Source organism: Haliotis rufescens, unplaced genomic scaffold (genome assembly GCF_023055435.1).
Source record: "Haliotis rufescens isolate VD_foot unplaced genomic scaffold, xgHalRufe1.0.p SCAF_4, whole genome shotgun sequence".
NCBI classification, from domain to species: Eukaryota; Metazoa; Mollusca; class Gastropoda; order Lepetellida; family Haliotidae; genus Haliotis; species Haliotis rufescens.
In genome coordinates this window covers 65,192,526-65,219,777 of record NW_025964112.1, presented here as the reverse complement: position 1 = coordinate 65,219,777, position 27,252 = coordinate 65,192,526, and the positions used below count along the sequence as shown (strand labels likewise).

Sequence of the window (27,252 nt, the reverse complement as noted above, 5' to 3'; positions counted from 1 at the left end):
ATGTCCCTCCTATTGACCAATCAGATTCCACCTCTCATATCACTTGCATTTGCTTCCAACAAAACGGCGGCTCCGAAACAAGACGATCTGATCGATAATTAATATCTTTGTTATAAAACGGGTCTTACCTCCCGAAGTGCATCAGATAATTTCAGCACATTGATGAAAAAAATGAATTTGGAAGATATCTGGCGACGCCTAGTTGACGGGACACATGCTTTGCAAATCCTGCAGTCGACCGAAATATGCACTTTGAAATCCATGTTGTTTACGAACCGGACGCGAGTTTGATTGGACTATGCATATACTCATTAGTTCAGCCAAAATGTAACTCCAGAATTTCCGCCTAGTTCGGCAAGGATGGAAACTGGACTTTTACAGTCAGTTAACCCCCTTGCCTTGGGAAGACGCGCAATGCCAGTCTGCTGTGCAGTCGATCTGTGGTGCCGCGATCAGCCAATCTGATTCCGCAGTGTTGTGCCAGCGGTTGAGGATGCAAGTGGATGGAAGCGCCATCATAAGGTATTGCTGAATATTTTTTGGGAATTGAACACTTTCTATTTTGATCAATGTCACCCAACAAGGTCGATGCAGTCAGTTTACGTATTACTATTCGTATAACGCAAACACAAGCGTCACCTAACAGCATCATTCTGTAGTTTAATCAGAGATCAGATCAGCAAAATACATGTACTAGAGAAATTCAACTTTCCCGTCAAATCCATGTGCCTTTCGGGTGGTGACACTGTATGGTCAATCCGACTGGGAGTCACTGGTATTTTCCTCAACCCCCTTCAGCCACACGAGACGCTGGGGGCGCGGACGCCGCGTCTTACTTCCTCCCTGGGGGTATCTGTTTTCGGAACTATTTTGCGAGGAGTTCCTACATGGCACCGGAAGTAGACGAATAGGAGAACTGGTCACTGTATCATCATCGTCTGCGGCGACGTCATGACCACGTCCGCCGTCGCCGTGTCGTGGGCTTCTTCTTGTGTACATTGTCCTGCTCGAGGAATGGCTTCGAAAGGTCTTCTCGATGGGGCACGCTGAGGAATTTTGGTCGCGACCTCCCACTCGGGAAGGGCAGCTTGTCGCGCCTCTGAGAGACACATTGGACAGATCAGACAGGTTGGCAGCAGGGTCCGATTGTTGCCTCTGTCTCCGTGACTTGACATACGGTTCCCCTAAACTCCGGGCAGAGCTCCTTACTTTGCTGATGGAACCACTCTTAGACAACGTCCTTAATATTTTTCGTAACTCTTCCCTGTTCGCCTCTTTGTCAGCCTCACCTACAACACATCATATATTACATACGAATATTTGCATAGAGTTTTTCTTTAAAAACAATGGACATGTGATGTTTTCGTCTATCCATCATCAGTAGGTCAGTAGGTAAGCGACCGGCCATCACGCCCAAAGAACTGGGTTCGATTTCTCAACATGGGTACAAGAGGTGTCAAGTCAGGAGCCAAACCCCCCGGGCATCTCTCGGTTTCTACGACAAGCTAGGGGTACTGGGGACCTGTTCTACTCTTCCGACTGACCTCGTGAATCTCTGTACATACCTATTGTATAAATCCTCGTGTATTGAGGAAATAAAACTTGATTATTACCTTCTGCAAAATCAAACTTACATTTGTTTAAATACTGTTTGACCTTTGCATTAAAAGATCCTTTGCGAGCGGGTTCAATGTCATTCAAAAGTTCATCGTATTCAAGGTCGTCCTGTTTTCTGTCACAGCAACAACAGAAGAAGTCGAGGCAGAGTTGATTGCTAATTGTGAAAGTGCCGGGAGGCGTGATCGCATCAGTCTCGCCTCGTTTCAGCTGGGTGATGTAGACTTTGAGGAGACGAGACCTGGAAGTACAGGACGAGGTGCGGATTGAGGAACATTCATCTGACTGCAATCTCTTACAACATACGGGGCGGTGGGGTAGCCTAGTGGTTAAAGCGCTCGCTCGTCGCGCCGAAGACCTGGGCTCGATTCCCGACAAGGGTACAATGTGTGAAGCCCATTTCTGGTGTCCCCCGCCGTGATATTGCTAGAATATTGCTAAAAGCTGCGTTAAACAATACTCACTCACTCACAACATACATTATATACTCACTGGCTAACTGACTGTGGTCATAGCATACTAATAACATGACAAAAAAATTGAGCAGGGCTAATACCCCCGACCTCGACTTCAGCATGTTTCTAAGTTTAAAACATGAAACAACAAAATAATTCTCACAAAAATTTTCGAAATCAAACTCTACACTGCACCTTTCCCATTGGTATAGAAATGGTATCATTAGTTAGAAAAGAATTCACAAAGTAGTTATAGATAGCACAATTGCTGAAGAAAAAAAATATATTCTAAGTTCAATACATGAAGAAAATCATATTTTTTCAGAAAATACACACATCACAATTAAACTTTTCACTTTTTACAGAAATAAGCATCCTCTTTGAGGATGCTGATAACACGTAGAAGCTTTTAAGATATATACAGAATACTAAACGAGCTTCCATGTAATACCAATTTTATGAAACGAGTGAATAGTTCTGGTATCTGACGAGCGAAAGCGAGTCAGATACCACAACTATTCACGAATTTCATAAAATTGTTTTTACACGGGAGCGAGTTAAGTATTTTATTTATTACTGGCCATTTATAACGTTTTTAGAATTATACTGTCAAAAGTTGAAACGTATGAATTTAATACCATACAACGGTCCACCTTTAGAATTCAGGAGCCCGTTCCACAAAAGTATCGTAGAGTTAAGATTATCGCAACTCATATACTTTAACTTAGACCAACGACTTTCGTTGCGCTACCGTACGATCGCCTTGTGGAACGGGGCCTTGCGCCTCAAAGTTTACAATCACGTCACAATACCCGATGACGTAATTTGTGGAATTTTGTTGCAAGATCCTTCTGCGAAACAATGCCATGTGACGTCAGCCTAGCAACAAGGTTGCTGGGGTCATCGAGTGTGCATAAGCTCCTCTCAGTGATCTATCATCTCCACACGCAATGTCGTTGAATAAGCCAAGGGATGTTGTGAGCTTTCAATATTTGTTCGTGAAACGTGTTCCGAGAGTACATAAGCACGCGTTTTGGTATTACACAATGTGAAATACAGCTGTATGTTTATTAAACGGGTGATCTCTTCACGGGCAAGTAATAAATACCTGTATTTAAATAACGACGAATCCCTGAATACAATCCGACCTCTGCCATGTCGGACAAGTTCATTTTATGAACAGGGGGGTTACGTCCGGTATTTCATGCATATTCTCGTAATTTTCACGTCGAATATCTGAACCTTTTCTCACATTATTGTCATATCCGATTGTCATATCCCGTCCACTTTGGGATGCGATGATTCGGCCATTGCGTTTATCTGCGTTGCCGTGTTACATATTATATATATATATATATATATATATATATATATATATATATATATATATATATACACACACACACACACACACACACATATATATATGGGAAACAACTCAATCGACACGTCCCTCTAAAACTTAAAATCGACCAATTTACGACGTTATCAAGGTGCGAGCGCATGTTCGAATCTCAGGAAATGACGTAATAAAAGAACAATGTTTTATCGTGAAGTAAACTACGCTTGGTTTTTCATTGTTCTTTGCACCGCCTCCGTGGTCTTGTGGTAGAGCGTCCGCCCGGAGAGCGGAAGGTCCAGGGTTCGATCCCGGGCCGCGTCATACAAAAAGACATTAAAAGATTGTACTTGTTGTTACCCTGTCTGGCGCTCGGCATTAAGGGGCTAAAACAAGGACTGGTCGGCTCGGAGTCAGTATACTGTGTCTGAGTGGGGTATTCATGTTAAACTGCGGCATGGTATCTCAGTGAGCTAGCACTATAAATCGGCATCAGTCCGGACTAGTACAAGCAGCCACACACACACATACACGTGCATGCACGTCGCTATATAAGTGCAATAATCTTGGACGCGACGTTAAACCCAATTTCACCTCACCTCACCTCACCATTGTTCTTTGCGATATATCGCGTAGCTATGTTACATTTAAGAAATAATGACTCGTGGTCGTTGTTTGTCGTACAATAAAACACTGCAGGGAAAATCAACCATACTTACCGCAGTACCGAGTAGTTTCTCCCTGCAGTGTTTTATCATAAGGGTAACGCTATTTTTCAGGGCATTATCCTTTGCAGAAGCTCGAGGTCTTCCAACTGGCCGCGGACCGTGGGCTTCTGCAAATGATACATTCGTCACCACTCGCGCCTTTCCGTAACCTGCAAGAAGTTTCGTCCCCCTATCGATGAATGTTATGTGCGAAAATACGACAAACCAATCAAAATGCGCGTATGATTTCAAGTTCTTTCTTTCAAGTATATCTTAAAATATACCCAAGACACAGTAAAATGTGTTCAATCATACTGTATAATTTCGCACGTCCCGATGCACTTGAAATTTCATCTGAAATATATATAATATATGGGGAAATATATGTGCACCATTACGCAACGAGTTGACAATTGTTTTAGGTATGCCCGTTTGCACTAAGACGGAACCCGGTCGCAAAAATGGCCATGAGAGGGGCACGAGTCGCTATTCGGCTAGTCCCGGAATAACACGAAGTGGTCACGAATGCAAATGATAATGCCCTGAAAAATAGCGTTACCGTTATTATAGCTGAAATGGTGAAATTTGTTATCAAATAAAAAGAAACAACAATATCGGTTTTGAAACATTTTCTGCAATCAACACGAATGACACTGACCCACTTTTACAAATATGGAAACGTCATAGAACAAACCAGATGACGTCACTATAATACGTGACGTCACTTTCTCTACCCTATGACGTCACCTAACAACGGGCTTGATAATGGCCCGTTGTCAAGCAATATGAGGGCATTATCAAGTTACATTGGCCCGCTCATTCCTGATAACGTGCGGGCGGTTTAATGATAATTCTATCCATTTTAGCCTTATTATAATGGTAACGCTATTTTTCAGGCCATTATCAGCCCGAGGTCTTCCATTAACGGCCCGACGAAGGAGGGCAGTTGAAAAGACCGAGGGCTTCTGCAAATGATAATGCCCTGAAAAATAGCGTTACCGTTATTATAGCTAAAATAGATGGAATTTGTTATCAAATAAAAAGAAACAACGATATCGGTTTTGAAACATTTACTGCAATCAACACGAATGCCACTGACCCACTTTTACAAATATGGAAACGTCATAGAACAAACCAGATGACGTCACTATTGAACGTGACGTCACCTATCCCTATCCTATGACGTCACCTAACAACGGGCGTGATAATGGCCCGTCGTTAAGCAATATGAGGGCATTATCAAGTTACAGTGGCCCGCTGATTTCTGATAACATGCGGGCGGTTTAATGATAATTCTATCCATTTTGGCTATAATATAAGGATAAACAACGAGCACGAGTCGTTTATGTCTTATATGGGATATCAACATTATGTACAGCCTCTTTAAGGATGATGATAAAATGTACCCGTATATTTATAATGACGACACCCTGTATAGAATGCGACCTCGGCAATGTCAGTCAAGTCCATTTTTTTAAAAGGGGTATTACATTTCCCGCATATTCTCACAATCTTCACGTCGATTATCTGTCCCATTTCTACTAATATCGATCGTCACAACTCTCTCGTTCTTCATAGCGATTTATCGCGTAGCTATCTTATATAGATATATATGGTTATGGATCATATGGTTTTACATATTGTGGTCTAGTAGATAGAGCGGCTGCCCGGAGAGAGGAATATCGGTGGTTCGATTCCCGGTTGCGTCATACCAAAATACGTTAAACTATGGAAAAGATAGGGGTAAAAAGAAGACAACCTACAAAACTCACTGACTTCATCTATCGATGAGTAAAACGGGTCATGAGGTATGTGGGACGCTTTATCTTAGAAGTTCCCGAGAGAAGAGATTGTTGTCGGTTACCGACCCTCTCGCCTCACGAGTCCTTCTCATAGATAGGGAGCATGCACTGCTATAGTGAGGAGACACTTGAAACCCAATATGCAATATTTATAGCGAAAAATAACTGAGCAAAAATACAACAGCAGTATATATTGATTTTCATTGATATCTTTGCCCGCATTCTCATCTTCATCCTCGCACATGTCGACAACACAGCCGTCGCACACCTCCATAGTATCGACCGCTAACACGTTCCTAACATCACAATTGCATAACCCCTTGAATAATTGGGTTGACGCGGGCGTTACGGTAAGCTGGATACCCGTCTTTCGCTGTCTATGTGAGGGCACTATCTCCACTGGCACGGCATGTGGCCATTTCCTACGCCACTAATCGCCTGACATTGCGATTGCATGGTTTGAGGGATAGTTGCACGACTTCCTCGTCAGTTGTGTTAATGTAAGCTATAAGGGGCATAGGGGAGACAACTCGCACATCATCGTCAACATAGTGTTCATTTTCTTGGTTTCGGCTTACCATATCATTTATATTCCCATTTTCTCAAATGTTTATTTAGTATTATATACTACATGCGCCCGCTAGAAAGCCTGTAGTTGTCCAGTTGGCTCACTGTCCGTAACCTATACTAATCCTTTATGAGCAGGTATGTACCCTGGTGCATTAGAACACCAGCTTCTGCAGCGTAATGTCGCACATGACAGAGAAGGGAATTGTTTCTAGGAGTAAGCTAGTGATTAACTACCTTGCCTTACAGGACACCAAATAGGCCACACGGCTGAGGCTTCCAATTAGGAAAAAAAATGATCTTGCAAACATCATCATTTCTCCTTTTTGATTATCCACCACATTTATTATTGGGATATCAATATTTGCCAAGAGAAAATAAATGATATACAATATGGCCTCTTTTATAGCCTAAGTGTGCTCAAAGCGCATAAAATCAAATTGTCACTTTCATCTTGACCCTTAATGGTTTTGCAACATAAATGACGTTTCATAGACCTACCTTCATTGGAATACTCCTCCTCATCATCACAAGCTCACCTCATTCTGGACTCACGGTCGCATCATCATCATCATCATCATCATCATCATCACAAGCTCACCTCATTCTGGACACACGAGCGCAGTGTACCAGGATCGCCAACAGTGCCACGGCTGCCCCCACCCCGCCTCCAAGGATAAGAAGCTGGTCGTAGCTTTGGTCCCAGGCCTCCTTACCCCGATGGACGCCAGTACCGACTACAAGCGCTGCATGGGCGTCATCTAAAACACAAGGAAAAACTTCGTGCATAACGAATTACACCTTGATAAATAATTCGTTAGGGACGCACTATTTGATATTCTTATCAATGGCCAGTTTTTTTTAACAAAATATATTGTTCAAGTAGAAATAATATCTTTAAAAAAATTGTTTCGCTTCGCATTTTGAAGATGTGATATAAACAAGTTCAAATCTCTGATCACTGCTCCTGTGTATGTAAATTGCCGTTAATGTGACTTCTTGGACTCAGACCTGCTCTGTTTTCTGGTCATTAGACACTCTCCTACCCAGAGTTCCATGCGACCAGCATAGTACCTCTGCCACAGGCCAGCGCCATGTGACGAATCGTCACATCTCACACAGTCCATTCAAAATATTGCATATGTTTTCCATCTGTTTCATTTTGACAAGTCTACATATCTAGATAAACATATGTCATAGAATGGTTAACTTTCATTGAGAAAATATCCTAAATCGTGAAAACTATTTCCATTTGCGTAGTTATCCTATGTTTACATTGGTTGTACGGCTCCGCGTGCTGTCATCGAAGCCCTACGGAGAGCCAGCGATACGGTCACTTTGATGCGTAAATATGTATTGTCCTGCAACTCACTGTCGCAGTTGTAGTAGCATATCTATATAATTATGCAAACCAATATGTAAAGAACCCCCAAATACTTGCATTAAAGTACTGTCGAGAATGCTAGAAAACTGCTTTTCTGGCTTAATTTAATAAATACGAGTCATAGGACTATAAATAGAGCATGTATCAAAATAACGAAAATTGCCCTAATCTAGCCTGTCCGAACTGACACTGTGATTACGCTTAAATGTACTTTTACAGGTAAACTGATGATCAACTTAGAAAATATTCGTGTGTTGTCATGCATGTATGAAATGGCCTATAACCTGAGGTAATTACCTAACACCTGTCCCGAAGTGATGACCTCACAGTCCCGTGCATTCTCCCAGGTGCCAATGTCACTGAGTTGGGGGTGGTCTCAAAATATCACTGTTATTGTACTTAATTGACATGTGGGTTGATGGGGCAGCAATTTAGGATATGTACTGCATTATAGTTGCTTGGAAACATGATGGAATAGTTTAGAGCTATGAAACGGGATGAGTATTGGAAGGTTGCGGTTTTGGAATCCAGAAGTATTTGTTGTTCTACACATGATTTCTTGAGGTAGCATTTATCTCCGCTGATGACGTATATGAATCTGTACTTTTGAATGTTGTGTTATGTCTTGCCACGAACCCTTTACACTTAGCCAAGATGGGCACAACAGGGTTAATCTCACAATGTCTGACTGGCATATGTAGCACAACGTAACCGTGTTGTGCCGCAAACACATATGTCCTGTACTTTACAGGGTTCTTATTCAGCCGAATTTTCTCCATGAATTGAACATTCGTTTCATAAGTCGACCAATGTCATATATTCCTGTATGGTCGCCTTCAGATTACTGATGGTTTGAGCGACAGAATCTGATTCCCGGACGCTACATTAACTGGCGTTATCCATGACAATGACAATGACGTTGTTTAAAATGGGCAATTGCTGAAGTTCCAACTAGTCTATGAACACATCACCTCCTATAATTTCCTTATGAAAATCACCAGTTTTCTTTTTCGCCTCGAAAACTAACACACATCCATCAATTAGCCCAATATCATGGGATGCAGCGTGCAAAACAATGACACGATTACCTTTACCTGATGGTCTGTTGGTGCTTTTTGTCCATATGCCGATAGCCAGATGTAGTCAGTGGAATGAATCATCAAGGTAAATCAGGACGCCCTTACTGTGATAGTTATGAATGGTTCGGAGATAATGTGACCTCATAGACAGGATGGAATATTTTCTCCTGAAAAGTGCTCGGTCATCGCCACGCGCAGTGTATCGAAATCCCATCTCTTGGAGAGCAATAGTTCGTGCAGTTAACATTAATTGTATCTCTAATTCCTCCCTAATTCTACTACAAGTGGGGTTACCTTCTGCTCATAAAGCTTGTACACTATACGCCTAATCACCCTTCATCAAAGCTGTCTAATATCCTTTTACGTCCCAGTTTTGTTTTTGAGACCACTCCTATACCTTTTTTTAATATTTATCATACCGTAGACTTGATGGTATGAATTAAAAACCCAATAGCTTGGGCAGTTCGGTAAATCACCTATCTAAATTAATAAATGGTTTCCCTCTATCTCTCTAAAGTGCAAAGAACTTGTATACATTTCCCAGCACAGACTCCATATTGTGTACCATGGTTATGGCTATGCAAGTGTAATGTAACATGCTTCATGGGAGCAATGTTAACAAAGCAAACGCATCGTCATTTTGTCATTTTAGAAGATGCACATCTAGAATTTTCACAGATGTTTTATGAAGACTACATTATTATCATTATAACGGAGTCACGTGCGCATATTTCTATAGCCCGTTTCAAATTGCCACCAATGGACTTAAATAAAAATGTAAACTTCCTGTTTTCGTTCGAATTTGTCTCCTGTAAACTTGTCGATAGGACTCCTTGTGACTGAAATACTTCAAACCACAGGTAGTCCGAATTACTCGATATTTTAATAACAACAGTCTGTGAAAAATTATATCCTTTTTTAACAGGCAAAAGGCAGTTTTCTAGCATTTCTGACAGTACTTTGTTCCGTTCTATTCTGATTTCTGAAAAAGCGCGTTTGTTTTCAAACAAGAGAAAAGACCTGTCACGTGATATGCAAATTAGCCTGTGACAGTGGTATTATGTTAAGTCACCAACTGCGCCGGGATGTGGTCATTAGAGCCGGCGAGCGGAAGTTCGGTGATACTTATTACCTTCCTTATCTGACTTTCCCGTCGGGCCGGAATGAGTCGGAGGGGCATCTACGGACAAAATCGTTATGACATTAAATACAGCCATTCAAAAAACATTTCCACAATTATTTATTTAAAAAAAATTACTACCATGTAACAAATAAAAACAAAAACACAAACAACTGGACTTGATCTGCCAACAAAGTTCGTGAAAGGAAAACCAATGGTCTGGTCTAAGGGACACAACTCTACCGAACTTATCGCCAGTGTCGGAGACGGTGGCCATGCTCTGTCTGTGCAGTGTCCGGTTCAAGGCCTTCACAACACGTTTTAATAGCTTTATAATGATATTCCCCACGGAACTATTTTTTGTATTTATAACACCCGCCCTTAAAATTATGATGCATATGTTCTGGATCTCAGTTTGCACATAAGAAAGCGAGTATCGGAAGTTAACTTTATGCAACTGGTTTCCTTGCCCATAGTACATCTAGGATACATAATACAATGACAAACATGCACCATCTGATAACCATGCGATCTTGGGATTCCTGACAACCATAATTACCAGACGTCTAGAAAATCCTAATTGTACCTTTTTGTAATTTACACATTCTAGGATGGTTAAGATGAGAACGTGCCTACGTAGCGTGCTACAGGAAACAAAACCGACTTAAAACTCAAGTCATAAAGTTATTACAACCATTTGAAGCTTACCTAAAACATATAACATTACTCGATCTCGTTTTCCACACTGCCCTTTTGCATTGCAAGGACTGAGGCAATGCTCGAGAGGAACACGGGTGGAGTCTTTCAACCGGTTGTCACATCGGCACAGTTGAGAATACGCCTGGAACGATATTTGCATTTAATTAGTGAGTGAGTTGGGTTTCACGCCGCTTTCAACAGAATTTCACGACCATTACGATGTGTGAGCTTGATGTAGAAGGAAAGCCTTTAGACGTTTGCCACTTTAGTGAAACCCACGAGAAAGTGTATGGTGCTGACAAATCAGGAAACATAATCAGGGCGAACAGGGAATTGAACCCGCGATCGTTGGGTTTCTGACAAGCTCATAATATTTCTGATACTATCATAGTGTTTCTGAAACGCTCATAAGGTTTCTAACAATATCACAGTGTTTCTGACACGCAAATGAGAAGTAACAGCGAGTGGCGGCGCCTTAAACTAGTGCCCTCTCTTATTTGATTCAAATTTTAAAAAAAAACAATATTCACATTCCCACTGCTCGATGAACTTTCCTTTGAAAAAGAGAAAAGGTGATAAAAATAATAATAACAAACTATGATAATTAATAATCATTGTTTTCACACTGTTTCAGAATGGCGAAACGAGAACATTATTAAAATGCAATGCACATTCAATATGATCAAATTATAAATCTTCCTTTATGAACATATTTCCTTTTACGTGTTTTCATTTTCATACGTGTTTTTATCTGACGTGTTTGTGCAGCTGAATGACATACCTCGATCGCAGCGAACGTATAGTTCTGCTGTCTGCAGTAGTTCACACACCAAGCAGGGCCGCTGTCTCTTTGGTCATGTGGACGTCGGATAAAGGCCTTGAGGGCGAACTTTGATGGACGAAAGCAACCGAGGTGTACTGGAAGAGTTGCAGATGATAATTGTATCACAAACAGCCCAGAACCCTGTTGATCCTACCTACCTGACGCTTGTTTGAAAGTATTTTGTTGAAGGGGGGGGGGGGGGGGATGTCGTGGCAAACCTTTTACACAGTAGAACCATGTGGGGAATCGAACAACGATCAACCAAGAGCGAACGCTTTAACCACAAGGCTACCCCCTTTCTCCTCGTACCTTTAATATACTTAATCACATGTTAATTACTGTTGCATACAAATCTTCGTAATTGTACTTTTACACCCAAATTGAAAAGAAATGGTATCCAGATATATGCAAGCATACCAGATAATACGTGCAACTTCCAAAGATATCTGGACAGATAAGAATGGATTAAAATACAACAAACCGGCAATTTTGTTGCACTGGTAAGATTGGTTATTATCATTACACTCACACAGGGTTGTAATTACTGCCATTCTAAAACACAACAAAGACATTGTGTAAAGATGTTAAAGCCTACAACAACATAACCGCAACTTGGTACAATTCCCCAAATTCTGAATTATTTAATAGTACTCATCTTACCGTGGTTTTTACTGATGCCACGATCTGTACATAGAACCACCATCAAGAAGAGCCACCATTTCATCGAAATCATTCTTGCATTCGCCCATCTTGGATTGTCTGAACGACAGTTTTGTGACGTCATCAAATTCTGTAAATAGCGTCATTATGACGTCATGATGTTTATGACGGGTACTGATAGACTGGGTTCCTGTCTACCTAAACTAAATCGCGCTAAGCTTGAGTCGCGTACCAACAGTGGAGCCAGTTTAAGGTACGAACAGACTTAAGCTGGTTGCCGGCTCCCTATGCGCGTCGTCAACTTGCGCCAAGCTAGGATCCGGTACAGGCCAAAATAAAAAAACTCAGCGTGTTTATTTGACGTCACATCCGGTGATTTTCAAAAATGGCTACGCTAATGCCGGTACAGGGGAGGGAGGGACACACCTGTGAAAAGCGTGTCATCTTGCGTTTGAAGGCTTACAAAATTCCTAAAAATGTTATGAAGTAGAGAAACTGACACAGGCTTTCCCCTTGGATGATAGAGGGACATATTTGTCCCTCCTCTTCAACCCTCACTGTGAAGTCGAATAAAATTCAAACTGCAGCAGTCACAGAGACACTTCACAGTTTTGAATACGATGGGAAATTCCCTGTTTGGTCATGTCATCCACTGGCATTTTTGGCCAAGCAAAATTACTGAAAATGAGGAGCATAGTAAATGTCGACATTTTTTTTACACATTTCTAAATTACCACTCACGGCGTTATTTACAGCATGTTTTGAAATAATAAGTTCGGCTATTCACTCGGCGAAATGAATTTCAAAAATAGCATAGCATCACCGGTATCTGTCGTTGATCAAATCCTCAATGATCATTCCAAAACGTCGCCGATAGCCTTAGAATCGTTTAGAATGTCTTGGAAAATACGCAAACACGAACGCCGAAGTGAACTTTCCGTCATATTGGATAGTGTTTACAAAATCACGTTTCACGTATACCGGTTATGAGATGCCTGTAACATCACGTTAATTTTATACTCAGCTGCGATACATACATCCTTGAATGCCTCATACAGAGTAGAATCAAATGACGCATGGTCCTTGTCACCAATACAAAGTGTGTAGATGAAATCAATCAAAATAAATTAGGTGTGAAAACGAACGCTGTGCTCGAAAAACTACACTTGTTTGAAATGTAAACAGAGCAAAATTAAGATTTTACACAGTGTAGCATTTTCTCCTATTTTGAACTATCCATTCGTCTATTCATTGAATACATTGGCACAACAATTTCAGAACAGTGAACACGCCATTTTGTAAAAGTCGGTCACCGGTAGTGATGTCATACGCGCCAACGTTGTTGAACATATTAGGTAATTTCTTGGAGGTGAAGGTCCTTGAACAATGTTGAATGAAAGCACACACGATCATTGTATCCTGCTGTTTACAGTTATAATTATTTTGTAGATTTTGCATATCTTTCATACATTTTTTCGCCTACTTTGGATATTTGTCAATGTTCGATATGATATTATACGTAGATCTAGGCCACAACGTGTATCTACCTTTGATAATCTCCTGTTTGTTTGGACAGGAAATTGATAAGTTTATATATATAGTGTCGTATACGATATTTCTTTAATCTGGACAGTGTTACATCATTACCTTACGTTGAGTCACATATTTTTGACAATGCAGTTAATAATGAACTGTACAATGTGCAGAAATGTTTTTATTATGCTAAATATTGAGATATGCAAGACAGCAATGCCCGAGACGAGGTAAGAGAACCTCTTCTCTCTGATTGTTTGGGGATAGTTGTAATGCATTAATAAAAGTTTCGATGCCACAGAGATAACTCCTTTTGAGGATGATGCCCATGTCTGTCATGTTCAGTAATATGGAATGCATACCATAAGACCCCATACCATCTTTCCAACGATCTTGAAAATTATCAACATAATCACTTAACACAGGTTTGATTTATGTAAATAGTTACTAAATACCATCCATGTTTAAAAGAAAATCGACACCTGGACGCACCCAGGTGCAATCTTAGACTACATTACTACTATAGTATTATTTGTAACACTTTGAAACGGAATGTCACCTTCATACTGCTGTCACTCAGCTACAACGTTGTACAAAGTTAGAAGTGATGACTGGATGAATGAATAGAAACAATCCATTATGATTCTGCCCATTTGTTGAGGAATGGACATTGACTTATTTCGTTGGTATTATTAATTGTAATGCATTTGAATGTTGTTTAAAAATATATAGCTAGAAAATATCAACATCGGCCATCGTTAATTGCTATTCTATTCCAATTTCAATATTTTCAACAGAGGTTTTATCATTTTAAACGTAATCATCCAATAAATACATTGCAACCATGCACATACGAGTCGTACAACACATTTCTATTTTGTCAGAAGAGTCAAATCATATTTATTACGAGTTATTCTTTATTCCTTAAATGGAACACCAACCCTCTTAAAATAAACTTTTTCGACGTCATGGAATGGAAATATTTGGAATATTTTCAATGCGACATTTATACTTTATGGGTGGCTCTACATATGTCGACATATATAAACTTCCTACATGCGTATCTCGTTCAAATACCTGAGAATATTTTATTCGCTCAAAGTTTTCTGACAAGTGTATAATAAATATTTTTCTCGCATAGCACAATTTGGGGGTGTATTCGAAAACCTGCGAAATGTTCATGCAAAGAATACGCTAGACTATGTTTACTATCATTTCTCTTACATATCGATATCATGCAGTAAAATATATGAAGAAAATAATTTTGGAAATTTAATTTCCTACAATTAATTACAATTTAAAGTTTGAAGGTCTTTCCTGCACCCGACGGTGGCACATCTAACAAAATGACTTAAAGTAGTTTGTGACGTTTCTCAGTGGAGGCTTTTGTAGAAGGGTAGCGCGTCGTCTAAAAATAGCGACCAATGAAAAATTACATAACATAGTGTATGTTTAATATTTCGAAGGCGCTCACAGCCATCGTCTCATTGGCCTGTACCGGCTCCTATATTGTGATATTGGAGACGGGGCCCAGCTTAGAACAGACTGCCAGGCGGTCTATTCACGAAGCTGAGATTGTCGTAAAGGTGCCGTAGTGAAAGCGAGATCTTAGCTCAGTCTATTCTCGAAGTTATCTGAGCATGCGTATACGAATTTAAAATGCGAACACTTTCCCGAAATTAACGAAAAAGTTATTATTAGATCTAGATATATGTTTCTTTCATGCTGTATGATAATAAACGTCACATAGAATGCACGTAACAAGAAACGGCCAGTGAATCCAGTACGTAATAACGCTAAATCAATGTTCGCCGAAAGACAAAAACACCACATGAGTTATCGGTCTTTGATATGGCGTCATCGGAGCCAACAATCGCGAAAGTTTCGATCTGTTCGTTCAAATTCCAAGATTCGTTCGTGTTTTGTGCGGATTGAAACGATGCTACTGTAGTGAGTTTATGTTTCAGTATACCAAAGACCCTGCAATGTGTATGTATTACCACGCAAAGACTCAGAACTATGAATCAAGTGTTTTTTTTTGTAAGAACATGTTTCGAAATACCACGAATCCTCGATGTATCACATTCTTCTGAAACAACAAGAGGACTGATGCCTACACAGTTCAATTATCAGTTTTGGAAAAAGGAAGTTCATTGTAATGCTAAGTAAATTACATAAAGATGTCCCGTATTGTCCCCTGAACACAATAGAGTAGAAAATTTGCTCTTGGTCTCATCCTAGTGGTCCTCGTTATAGAGTGCTAATCGGGATGATGGTCTTTGTGATTCTGTCGAAATAATTTTAGTAACCAGTAGCAGAACTGAGAACGCATTTTGGTCACTGAAATAGGGAGATCCATGTTTGTAGTGCCTATTTGTGCACTTGCCTAAGGCTACTCACATATGGCATCACCTCACTGCCCACATCGACAGCCCGGTCGGTCGACATACTCTCAGAGTGATGTCCCTTGATTATGCTGAATCATATATATATATGCAGACAATACTTTTTTCGCAAGGCAAGATATAGACACTGCTCACGTGTTGGCACAGATTCTTTGAGAATTAAACTTTTAAAAAAAGTGAATTTATCAATAATTCAAGTTTTGAATTTACATTGTTTTCATTATGCAGTTTTACAGCAATTACGTTTACATATTTTACTGTCGAAAAGTGAAAGGAGAGTTTCTTATTTTTCGTGTGAACAGTCGTTACTGCCACCTACATGTAGTTAGAGTTAGAATCGCTTTTGAGGGTCGGACCTGTCTCAGAGCCCTTTTTAATAATAATAATAATAATAATAATAATAATAATGATGATGATGTACATAGGCCTTTCAGTCCATAATTCTTAGTACAAGCAGTTTATGTGATAAATACTAAAACGTTATCCTGATTTTCATTGTTAATGTAAGAGGCGACTATAACGGGATCAGGTTGTCAGGCTCCCTGACTTGGTTGATGCATGTCATCGATCCCAACTTCGTGTATCGATGCCCATGGTGTCAATCACTAGATTGTCTGGCCCAGACTCGGTTATTTACAGACCGCCGTCATATAGCTGGAATATTGCTGAATGCGGCGTTAAACAACAAACAAACAGACAAACAAACAAACAAAGCATATAAACAAAATACAACATACTGCTGACCTATCGGGAGAAACCTGTCCCAAGTGATTACGTTACATTACACAGGTGAGATGGCGGCCAACAGATGGCAGTATGTGTCTATTGAATCTGAAAAACCGAGTGATTTCCGCTTGCTATTACAAAACACAGACCCAACACGACCCAACCATTGTACTTACCGATGTGACACTAAAAGCATTTCGAATTGCACTTGCAAGATTCATATGTGGTTCACACGAACTCTTTATCGAGACGGGAAGATATAGGGGGATCGAGAGAGAACGCAGAATTTGTCAGTTTTGTGATTTAAACACTGTAGAAAGTGAAATCCATTTCTTACTACTTTGTCCGTTGTATGCTGAACTCAGAAAAAAGTTATTGATAATTATTATATCCGTTATCCAAGTCTACAGACACTTGTTACATTAATGTTAAGTAAGAATGTAGCAATAACGAAAAAAACTGTCAAAGTACATATTGCATGCTATAAAGCTAAGCAGCTCCAAATTGCTATATTGCTATATAACATGTACACTCTTCAAAAAAAGAAACGCACAGGTAGTATGTAGTTCATTGATTCTGACTACACAAAAAATATAAATTGTATTTATATGTTATTGGAAAATGTTGGTGTCCTGATATTCGACAAACGGTGTGTCAAAACGCAGCCATTGTCGATTTGCAATGTCTTGAAAAGCATTCATGTTTTCACACTTGTCATGAAGAAAAACAGTAAAGCCAAATAAACGTGCAAGTTATGGCATTCGTAACTCGTGGTAGTGGCTATAAAAAGGCAAGCATAAGCCAATAACTTGTCATTTAATTGTCAACACTTTCTAAGTTCGAAAATGCCATAGGACGTATTCAAAGAGGGGAAATGCAGTCTTCTATTGCACGCCACTTCAACGTCCACCACAGCATCATTTGCCGCCTTTGGGACCGATGCACACAGTTCAATTTCACTGCAGACCGTCAAGAGAACCGTTCGACCAAGAGTTACTGGAGAAACTGGAGGCGAGCGTGTTTTAGCGATGAATCACGATTTCTTCTTCACCGGCAAGATGGAAGATAACGTGTTTATCGTCGTCGAAATGAGCGTTTTGCCCCGCATTGTGTACGTGAATTCGACACTTTCGGTGGCGGTAGTGTCATGGTGTGGGGGGCCATATCCTACACCACGAGATCTGACTTGGTTGTGGTTCAGGGAAATTTGACAGCAAATCGCTACATGAATCAAATTCTTCAACCTCACCTTCTACCAATCATTGACCGCCCGAGGGAGCTGTTTCAACAGGACAATCCTCCACCGCACACAGCTCGTGTCACGGTAGACTACCTTCATAATGCGAACACCAACGGCTTGCCCTGGCCGTCAAGATCTCCAGATCTTAACCCAATCGAACACCTCCAGGATGAATTCGATCAACGTGTGCGTTAACGTCAGAACACGCCGCAGACACTCCCACATCTGGCCAACGCGTTACAAGCAGAATGGGGCCGGAATTCCGCAGGACAGAATCGTACACTTATCCAGTCAGTGCCAAGGAGATGCAGAGCCGTGATTGCTGCCCGGGGCGGTCACACGAGATACTGAGTTTAGCGCAACCCTGTGGCCTTATGTGACAGGACAATGAACAGTTTTCAATGCCGTTGTATTTGTACAACGACAACATGTGACTATCGAGTTCCAAAATTTCATATTTGTAACTGTGATATTAATCTAAATATATCGACTTTATCAGGTACAATAAATTTATTAAAAAGCTACCTGTGCGTTTCTTTTTTTTCTTGAAGAGTGTATAGTTATGCTTCAGACATGAAGCCAACCTTCTATTTCCATATGAGTCCGACTTGCTACTTTGTAAAGGCAAAATACATTTTAAACCATAAATTACTGAACAGCAAAAGACACTTTAAACACTTAAATGGAGTGTTAAAGTACACGTTATGCTCTGGTAGCCTACCTTGCGCCGGTGTAGGAGGCCGAACTCAATCTCATGCTCAAATCACTGAAGATTGATTTGAGCCGAGGCTGAGATCACGCCCAGTAGACTGAGATGACTCCTCCCTCGTAGGTCCAAATGACGCTGTGAGGTGGTGAGGCGGTGAGACGGTGACGTGGTGAGGCGGTGACGTGGAGAGGCACGATTATCTTTTATTTTTCATTATCAATTATGGGTGGACACAGAACATCCTTTGAAACTCTACTGTTAATGTATAACCGCAAATTATGTACATTGTCCGTCTCTGTCTGCTGTCACAGTGGGAAATTATGTATTAGTTTGCAATTAATCAATAATTTGCGAAATTGAAAAGAAAGCTAGTCAAGCTACTGGCTCTTGATTTCACATTTTCTGTGAGTGAGCTCAACCTTTCTCCAGTCCATTAACTCGATACTCAGGAACAGTGTTCATACAAGAAGAAGCGTGCATAAAAGGAATTTTGTACTGCTTGTCAACACCACACTGCATAACCTTTTAATGTGATTTAACTGCACCACATTAGAGTGGATTTGGATTGTATGTTAGCTGTAATGTCGGAATGTGTGGAGATGATGTAAGTTGCTTGGAGCGAACGCTATGTTGTAGGTGATGAGTGAATGAGTTTGAAAGGAGGCTTTGACGTGATTATCAGTGCAGTCTAACACAGACGGTATGGGTTTGGGGGTGTTTTCAAGGACATACAAGGCCTCAGTAAAAGCTTAAAAAGGTTAATAGTAGGAACGTGGAGGACATTTTGAAAGTCGAAACATCAGTGACAAAATGATGTCAGATGCATTTACCTATTTTGACTTGTACTATATGTTCTCATGTGTTTTCAGGTGCCTTGCGTGTGTTTGCGACGGGTGTCATTGGTAGGGCTGGTTAAGCTCGCTGTTTTGCTAACACCTGCTATCAGTGATAGTGATTCAGTAACACGTGCTCACGTGCATACACTATACACATTTGACCACGCTCAGGGAAGTGAATGGGATTTAGATGTGTGATATATCACCAATAAAGAGTAAATAGCAAAAGGTACAAGTCGACAACCTGGTCTTTGTGGGTGCAGAGCTTCAAGTGAGAGTACCTATTAGTTCCAGAGATATGGTCCGGACAAAAACACCACAATGAACAGTAAGTGAGTGAGTGAGTGAGTTGGGTTTAACGCCGCTTTTAACAGTATTCCAGTTATATCACGGCGTGTCAGCTTAATGTGGGAGGAAAGCCCCAGGTGATGCCGTTCCTAGACGTTCGGTGAAACCCATCAGCACGGGTATGGTGCTGACAAACCTAGAAACATTATCGGGGCGAACCGGGATTCGAACCCACAGTCATAGGTTTCTGGTATGCCCAAGGTACACAACTCTGCACAGCGAATCGCGGCGCCTTAGACGACTGGACCACACGTGCCCCCTCACCAATAAAGAGAATAATCTGTAAGATAATGGGACCCCCATCTTCACTTTACTGCGTAAGATGTGAGCCATAATCACAGGAAGAAATCGCCGCAAAGAGACGATTGTTGGTGCAGCGTTAAACAAAAATAACTCCAAAAAAATGGATATGTTTAGTTTTATAACATCCTAAACAATACAAATATTAATTACTTGTTATGTTTTTTGCCGTGTATCGAATATACTACACACAAGAATAAGAAATGTGATATGGGATAAAGTTTGTGGTGTTCGTTGTCAACTCTGCCATTAGTGTAATTGTTTATTATTATTTTTGGCCATAACCTGACATGAAGTTGACACACACATGGACATGTTTGGCCCATGATTATAAAATTCTGAGCGTCTATTGGCCCAAAACAGAGAAAAATAATTCTAAAATCTCCTACTAGGCGAAATCTACCATTTGAAATCAAAATAACAAAGCAGATTGGAGTCATCCACACATCCAAGGGGTGCATCTATATCACAATTCCAGGATATTTCTAGAAAGAAAACTCTGTTTTTCAATAATGTGTACTATACGTGAATAGTTTCATATTGCTGATTAAGCGTTAAGATACATACTCTCGCTAACTGATCATCGACATTCGTGTAATGGTTTTAATATCCAATCAAGTGTATATGTTCTTAGTGTGTGTGAGGTGGATTCATCAAGGTTCATTTGTAGCTTCAAAATCGTAATTAGTTATATCACTGAACATTGGTCAATACGTTTATTCAGTAAACAAGGATCTGAGCAGACAGGGGCTTCGTGGAACTTCCTTCAGGGAACACACGCTGCGCTGATTGGTGATTTTCTAATCTTTGTTGGAACTAGCACTTGTTTGGCAGATAGGTTTCGTTAATACTTGTAATCGTGTTGTCTCTTTCCTATCCTTAATCACAAGTGGCTTGAATCCCATTGACTCCTAAATGTACTACTGGGCTTAACATTGTAAGCATGTAGACCCTCTTTTTCTGTATTCACTCAGCCAATGTTCCGTAAGGGGGCACGGGTGGCCCAGTCGTCTAAGGCGCCGCGATTCGCTGTGCAGAGTTGCGTCCCTTGGGCACGCCAGAAACCTATGATTGTGGGTTCGAATCCCGGTTCACCCCGATTATGTTTCTAGGTTTGTCAGCACCATACCCGTGCTCGTGGGTTTCACCGAAGCGGTAAACGTCTGAGACCTGCATCACTTCGGGCTTTCCTCCCACATTAAGCTGACACGCCGTGATATAACCGGAACACTGTTAAAAGCGGCGTTAAACCCAACTCACTCACTTATGTTCCGTAATGTTTACACGTCTCATAAGAATGAGTCACTTAACCTAGTCAAAGCTAACATGTTTTTTTATTATTGGTTTACGAAGTTACGAACTGTCCAATTGTTTTTTATGCACAAAAACGCGAGTTGTCCATTTGAACTATATTTGGGGTCAAAAGTTTGTTTGTGACATTTCTACTCCGTGCTCTCAAACATTATTGTAAATATAACTGATGATATTATATTTAAATCAGGATAAATTAATATAGTCCCAGAGTCTACATGAACATAACATGGTAACGCTTAATGTTCATCCACTGATTCACGTATGCACTAGTGCACATGCTACACGCATCACTTCCTGAAAACAGAGGCAGAATTGTCCAAAACGCGTACAGTGCCGAAACTGAAAAATGTCTATGTAGACATGTTGCGTTCCCGACCCGTTTCTTCGACAAATAGTGAAATTATTTTGTATACCTACATAGCATAATGCATTTCATATTGATTATGTGTAATATATCGGGTTTACAGCAATACATGCTTGTCGTAAGAGACGACTAAAGGGATCGTGTAGTCAGGCTAGCTGACTTGGTTCATGCATGTCATCGTATTCCAGCTGCGCAGATCGATGCTCATGATGTCAGTCACTGGATTGTCTTGTCCAGACTCGATTATTTACAGACCGTCGTCATATAGCTTGAATATTGCTGAGTGCAGCGTTCAAAACCAACCAAACATGATTACAGCGTGACAGCTTGATGTGGATCAGATGACTGGGCCGTCATTTACCCTGAAGGATGAATGATGCTATACCCATACATTAAAAAACACATAACAACCAAAGTATTATAAGAAATATTTTATTTCACTAGATGAGTTACGTGCATAATTTCTTTAGATAATGTCTAACATCTGCATATCTAATAAGAATTTGTACAACTTTACCCCGCATTTCTACAACTACAGAACAAAGATGATCACCGCTAGTGGTCCACACATAATCATGTCGACAACTGCGAGTGGTCCACACACAGATAATCATGCAGACAACTGCAAGTGGTCCACACACACATTATCATTGTAGACAACTGCAAGTGGTCCACACACACATTATCATTGTAGACAACTGCAAGTGGTCCACACACACATTATCATTGTAGACAACTGCAAGTGGTCCATACACACATAATCATGTATGTCACTGCGAGTGGTCCACACACACATAATCATGTATGTCACTGCAAGTGGTCCACATAGACAACTGCGAGTGGTCCACACAGATAATCATGTAGACAACTGCAAGTGGTCCACATAGACAACTGCGAGTGGTCCACACACATAATCATGTAGACAACTGCAAGTGGTCCACACAGATAATCATGTAGACAACTGCAAGTGGTCCATAAACACATAATCATGTATGTCACTGCAAGTGGTCCACATAGACAACTGCGAGTGGTCCACACAGATAATCATGCAGACAATTGCAAGCGGTCATCACAGATAATCATGCAGACAACTGCAAGTGGTCCACACACAGATAATCATTCATGTCACTGTGAGTGGTCCACACACAGGTAATCATGTAGAAACTGCAGGTTTCCACACTAAGATAATCATATAGGTCCTTGCTGCTAACCAGCGGAGAGCTCAGAACTAAACATCAAAGGCATATCTATCACACAGTTTTTCCTGGGTATTCCAACCTAGGACAAAAGGCTGAACAGTTGGTGTGAACATGTTAGCTGCATAACTGCCTGGAATGACTTCAAAAGACTTACCTGTCACTATGGTAACAGTGTTGTCAATGGCTTTTATTACAGCGCTGATTATTCAATCACATTTGGCTTTTTCTTACTTGTAAATGGAATATATATGTATCAGATTGGTCCCATGGTAAAAACATTGTACAAAATGTGGATGTTAGTAAGTATGAGAATAGGCAGTGTTGTGACCGGATACTGGCAGTACCTACAGGTAGTGAGCGTACCTGGGGAGGAGGGGCTAGCGGTATGATTGGTGGGGTGATCAGCATGGTGGGTGGAGTTTAGGCATACAGGGAGGAGCTTGATGCATAGTTAGATTTGCACTGTGGGTGGAGCTTTTGTTTCTTTGTTTGTTTCGTTGTTTAAGGCCGCACTCAACAATATTCCAGCTATATGACGGAGGTCTGTAAATAATCGAGTCTGGACCAGACAATCCAGTGATTGACATCATGAGCATCAATCTGGGCAAATGGGATACGATGACATGCATTAACCAAGTCAGTGAGCCTGACTACCAATCCTGTTTGTCGCCTCTTACGACGAGCATAGTCGCCTTTTACGGCAAGCATGGGTAGCTGAAGAAGTATTCTACCCCAGGCGGTTTGAGCTTGGTCGGCAAGGCTGATTAAATGAATTGGATATTTTGAGACATCAGACTTTAAGGTTGGCAGGATAGTGGATGTTTGTAGTGACAATGGGTCACTGTTGGAGGGCTGTGCAAAAGGTGACTGCGGGTTAGTCAATGTGAATAGGAGACCAAGTCTGTAAAAGTGAGGATCGATGTTGGTCGACGACTGTGGCTCAGCGAATGTGTGCTGGTGATTTGGACCGTGAATTTGAATTGGCAACTGTGGGTCAGTGACCGGATAGGTGAATGTGGGTCGATAAATGTGGGTTGGTGAATGTGGGTGCAAAAAGGCATCAAGGTAAGACCTCCAAGCACTGTGACTTGAACACTTGAGCTGGTCTTAATCTAAGGCTGGTGATGCACCTCCCTGTGGCAGGATAGTCTTTGGAAGGAGGGGCTGAACATTCAATGCTCCTAATATACATTACAAAACAGCTGATTGGGCAGCCAGTGAGCTCACAACCGGCAGGAAGTTTTGAATTTATTGTGGTCATATACGTGGACGGATAGGCCATGGAATGATGCTTTTGTTGTACTCATGTTGTAGACTAGGACAACAAGTGAGATGACACTGGGATTTTGTGACAGATTGCTGCAAAATATTAATACTGAACACAACCAGAGACAACTGAGGGCGTTGGGGAGATGTTTATCCTGATAAATTCAGCTGGGGAAATGTGACCATGTGACTTTCTACAAGGCAATATGCAAACAGTAGGAGGCCAGGAGCTAATATAGCCAGGCCCTGCACCAATAACACTAGGTACTCATCATAAGAAGGTAATGGACAAACGTATGAAGGGCTTGAACCAATTTCACAAGGCACCCTGGTTACCAAAATAGCTGAGGGCATGCTGGCATACAAAGGAATGAAAATAACGGCCTCCTAGATCCCGTCAGGTTTCTGCTTCTAATGCTAGAAAAATGCATGAAATGTCAATATGCATATCTGATGTTATGAATGGGGATGTGCTGACATTGTCCACAGCATGCCAGTTTGGCGGTGGGAGACACATGACCTCATGCTACGCTAAGAGACAGGTAAGGCACTACAATACTTGTCACACCATTTTGATTTCTTCTTTGAAGATAAATGCTTACTGTATCACATTTGAGCAGGTACGATTATGGGTATTTGTTGTGAAAACAACAGCGCTGTGGATGAACTGCATGATGGTAAAAACTGGAAAAGGGGGAGATAACTCTGCATCAACCCTTGTACAGTGATGTCGATCTGAATATGGGTCATGAGTGTTGAGTTGATTTGCAAATGAACACTTCATGCTGGTCTACACAATAATGTGGACACAGGTTTAGCAGACATTATTGGGTTGTATGTCACAAACTCAGGCCCAGGTCAACATTAAAGCAGAACTCAAGCAGAGATGCCAACTAAAAATTGAGACACATTAGGAATATTGGGGATCATGTGGGTGTTGACAAGTTAAAGTTTTAAAAAGTAATTAGAAATCACTATTACCAAGAATAACTTTTTATGAAAATAAATAATCTTTTGCACCACCCAAATATAATTTAATTATCAACCGATTTGATGTGTGACAAAACCTGTAGCGATGTCAGTAAAAAGTCTCAATTAGTGGCAACATGTTAATCAAATTAGTGGAATTTGGTTCAAAATATCATAATTGTCAGCATCTCTGCATAAGATTCCCAACAGACACATAGGATCAATGTTGAACACACAAGCCCACGCCAGTCGTTGAAGGTCCATGCAAGACTCTCAAGGCCGAAGCCAGACGTTGAATGGAGTGTTAAAGTACACGTTATGCTCTGGTAGCCTACCTTGCGCCGGTGTAGGAGGCCGAACTCAATCTCATGCTCAAATCACTGAAGATTGATTTGAGCCGAGGCTGAGATCCCGCCCAGTAGACTGAGATGACTCCAAATGACGCTGTGAGGGGGTGAGGTGGTGAGGCGGTGAGGCGTTGACGTGGTGAGGCACGATTATCTTTTATTTTTCATTATCAATTATGGGTGGACACAGAACATCCTTTGAAACTCTACTGTTAATGTATAACCGCAAATTATGTACCTTGTCCGCCTCTGTCTGCTGTCACAGTGGGAAATTATGTATTAGTTTGCAAATAATCAATAATTTGCGAAATTGAAAAGAAAGCTAGTCAAGCTACTGGCTCTTGATTTCACATTTTCTGTGAGTGAGCTCAACCTTTCTCCAGTCCATTAACTCGATACTCAGGAACAGTGTTCATACAAGAAGAAGCGTGCATAAAAGGAATTTTGTACTGCTTGTCAACACCACACTGCATAACCTTTTAATGTGATTTAACTGCACCACATTAGAGTGGAGTTGGATTGTATGTTAGCTGTAATGTCGGAATGTGTGGAGATGATGTAAGTTGCTTGGAGCGAACGCATTGTTGTAGGTGATGAGTGAATGAGTTTGAAAGGAGGCTTTTACGTGATTATCGGTGCAGTCTAACACAGACGGTATGGGTTTGGGGGTGTTTTCAAGGACATACAAGGCCTCAGTAAAAGCTTAAAAAAGTTAATGGTAGGAACGTGGAGGACATTTTGAAAGTCGAAACATCATCGACAAAATGATGTCAGATGCATTTTCCTATTTTGACTTGTACTATATGTTCTCATGTGTTTTCAGGTGCCTTGCGAGTGTTTGCGACGGGTGTCATTGGTAGGGCTGGTTAAGCTCGCTGTTTTGCTAACACCTGCTATCAGTGATAGTGATTCAGTAACACGTGCTCACGTGCATACACTATACACATTTGACCACGCTCAGGGAAGTGAATGGGATTTAGATGTGTGATATTTCACCAATAAAGAGTAAATAGCAAAAGGTACCAGTCGACAACCTGGTCTTTGTGGGTGCAGAGCTTCAAGTGAGAGTACCTATTAGTTCCAGAGATATGGTCCGGACAAAAACACCACAATGAACTGTAAGTGAGTGAGTGAGTGAGTTGGGTTTAACGACGCTTTTAACAGTATTCCAGTTATATCACGGCGTGTCAGGTTAATGTGGGAGGAAAGCCCCAAGTGATGCCGTTCCTAGACGTTCGGTGAAACCCACCAGCACGGGTATGGTGCTGACAAACCTAGAAACATTATCGGGGCGAACCGGGATTCGAACCCACAATCATAGGTTTCTGGTATGCCCAAGGTACACAACTCTGCACAACGAATCGCGGCGCCTTAGACGACTGGACCACACGTGCCCCCTCACCAATAAAGAGAATAATCTGTAAGATAATGGGACCCCCATCTT

At 41.0% G+C, this 27,252-nt stretch overlaps 1 protein-coding gene across 1 annotated transcript; it reads right to left on the bottom strand.

Annotated features, from left to right (window-relative positions):
- Positions 1–635: 635 nt before the first annotated feature.
- LOC124114734 lies at positions 636–16,256 on the bottom strand. Its single transcript, XM_046475444.2, has 8 exons — positions 16,186–16,256; positions 12,253–12,382; positions 11,551–11,687; positions 10,779–10,911; positions 10,083–10,130; positions 7,089–7,248; positions 1,635–1,858; positions 636–1,289 (listed from the first exon to the last, which is right to left on the bottom strand). The coding sequence occupies exons 1-8, from the start codon at positions 16,231–16,233 to the stop codon at positions 754–756; spliced, it is 1,416 nt and encodes a 471-aa protein (XP_046331400.2). The 5' UTR covers positions 16,234–16,256; the 3' UTR covers positions 636–753.
- Between the last annotated feature and the right edge of the window lie 10,996 nt (positions 16,257–27,252).

Bases quoted from the DNA above. Each gene is read 5' to 3' on its own strand.
- LOC124114734 (XM_046475444.2), bottom strand. From the start codon at position 16,233: ATGTCGACCGACCGGGCTGTCGATGTGGGCAGTGAGGTGATGCCATAT. The intron at 12,383-16,185 runs GTGAGTAGCCTT...CGCTATTTACAG, and splicing joins GCAGTGAGGTGATGCCATAT to AATTTGATGACGTCACAAAA. The intron at 1,859-7,088 runs GTGAGCTTGTGA...CTGTACTTCCAG, and splicing joins GCTCGTGTGTCCAGAATGAG to GTCTCGTCTCCTCAAAGTCT.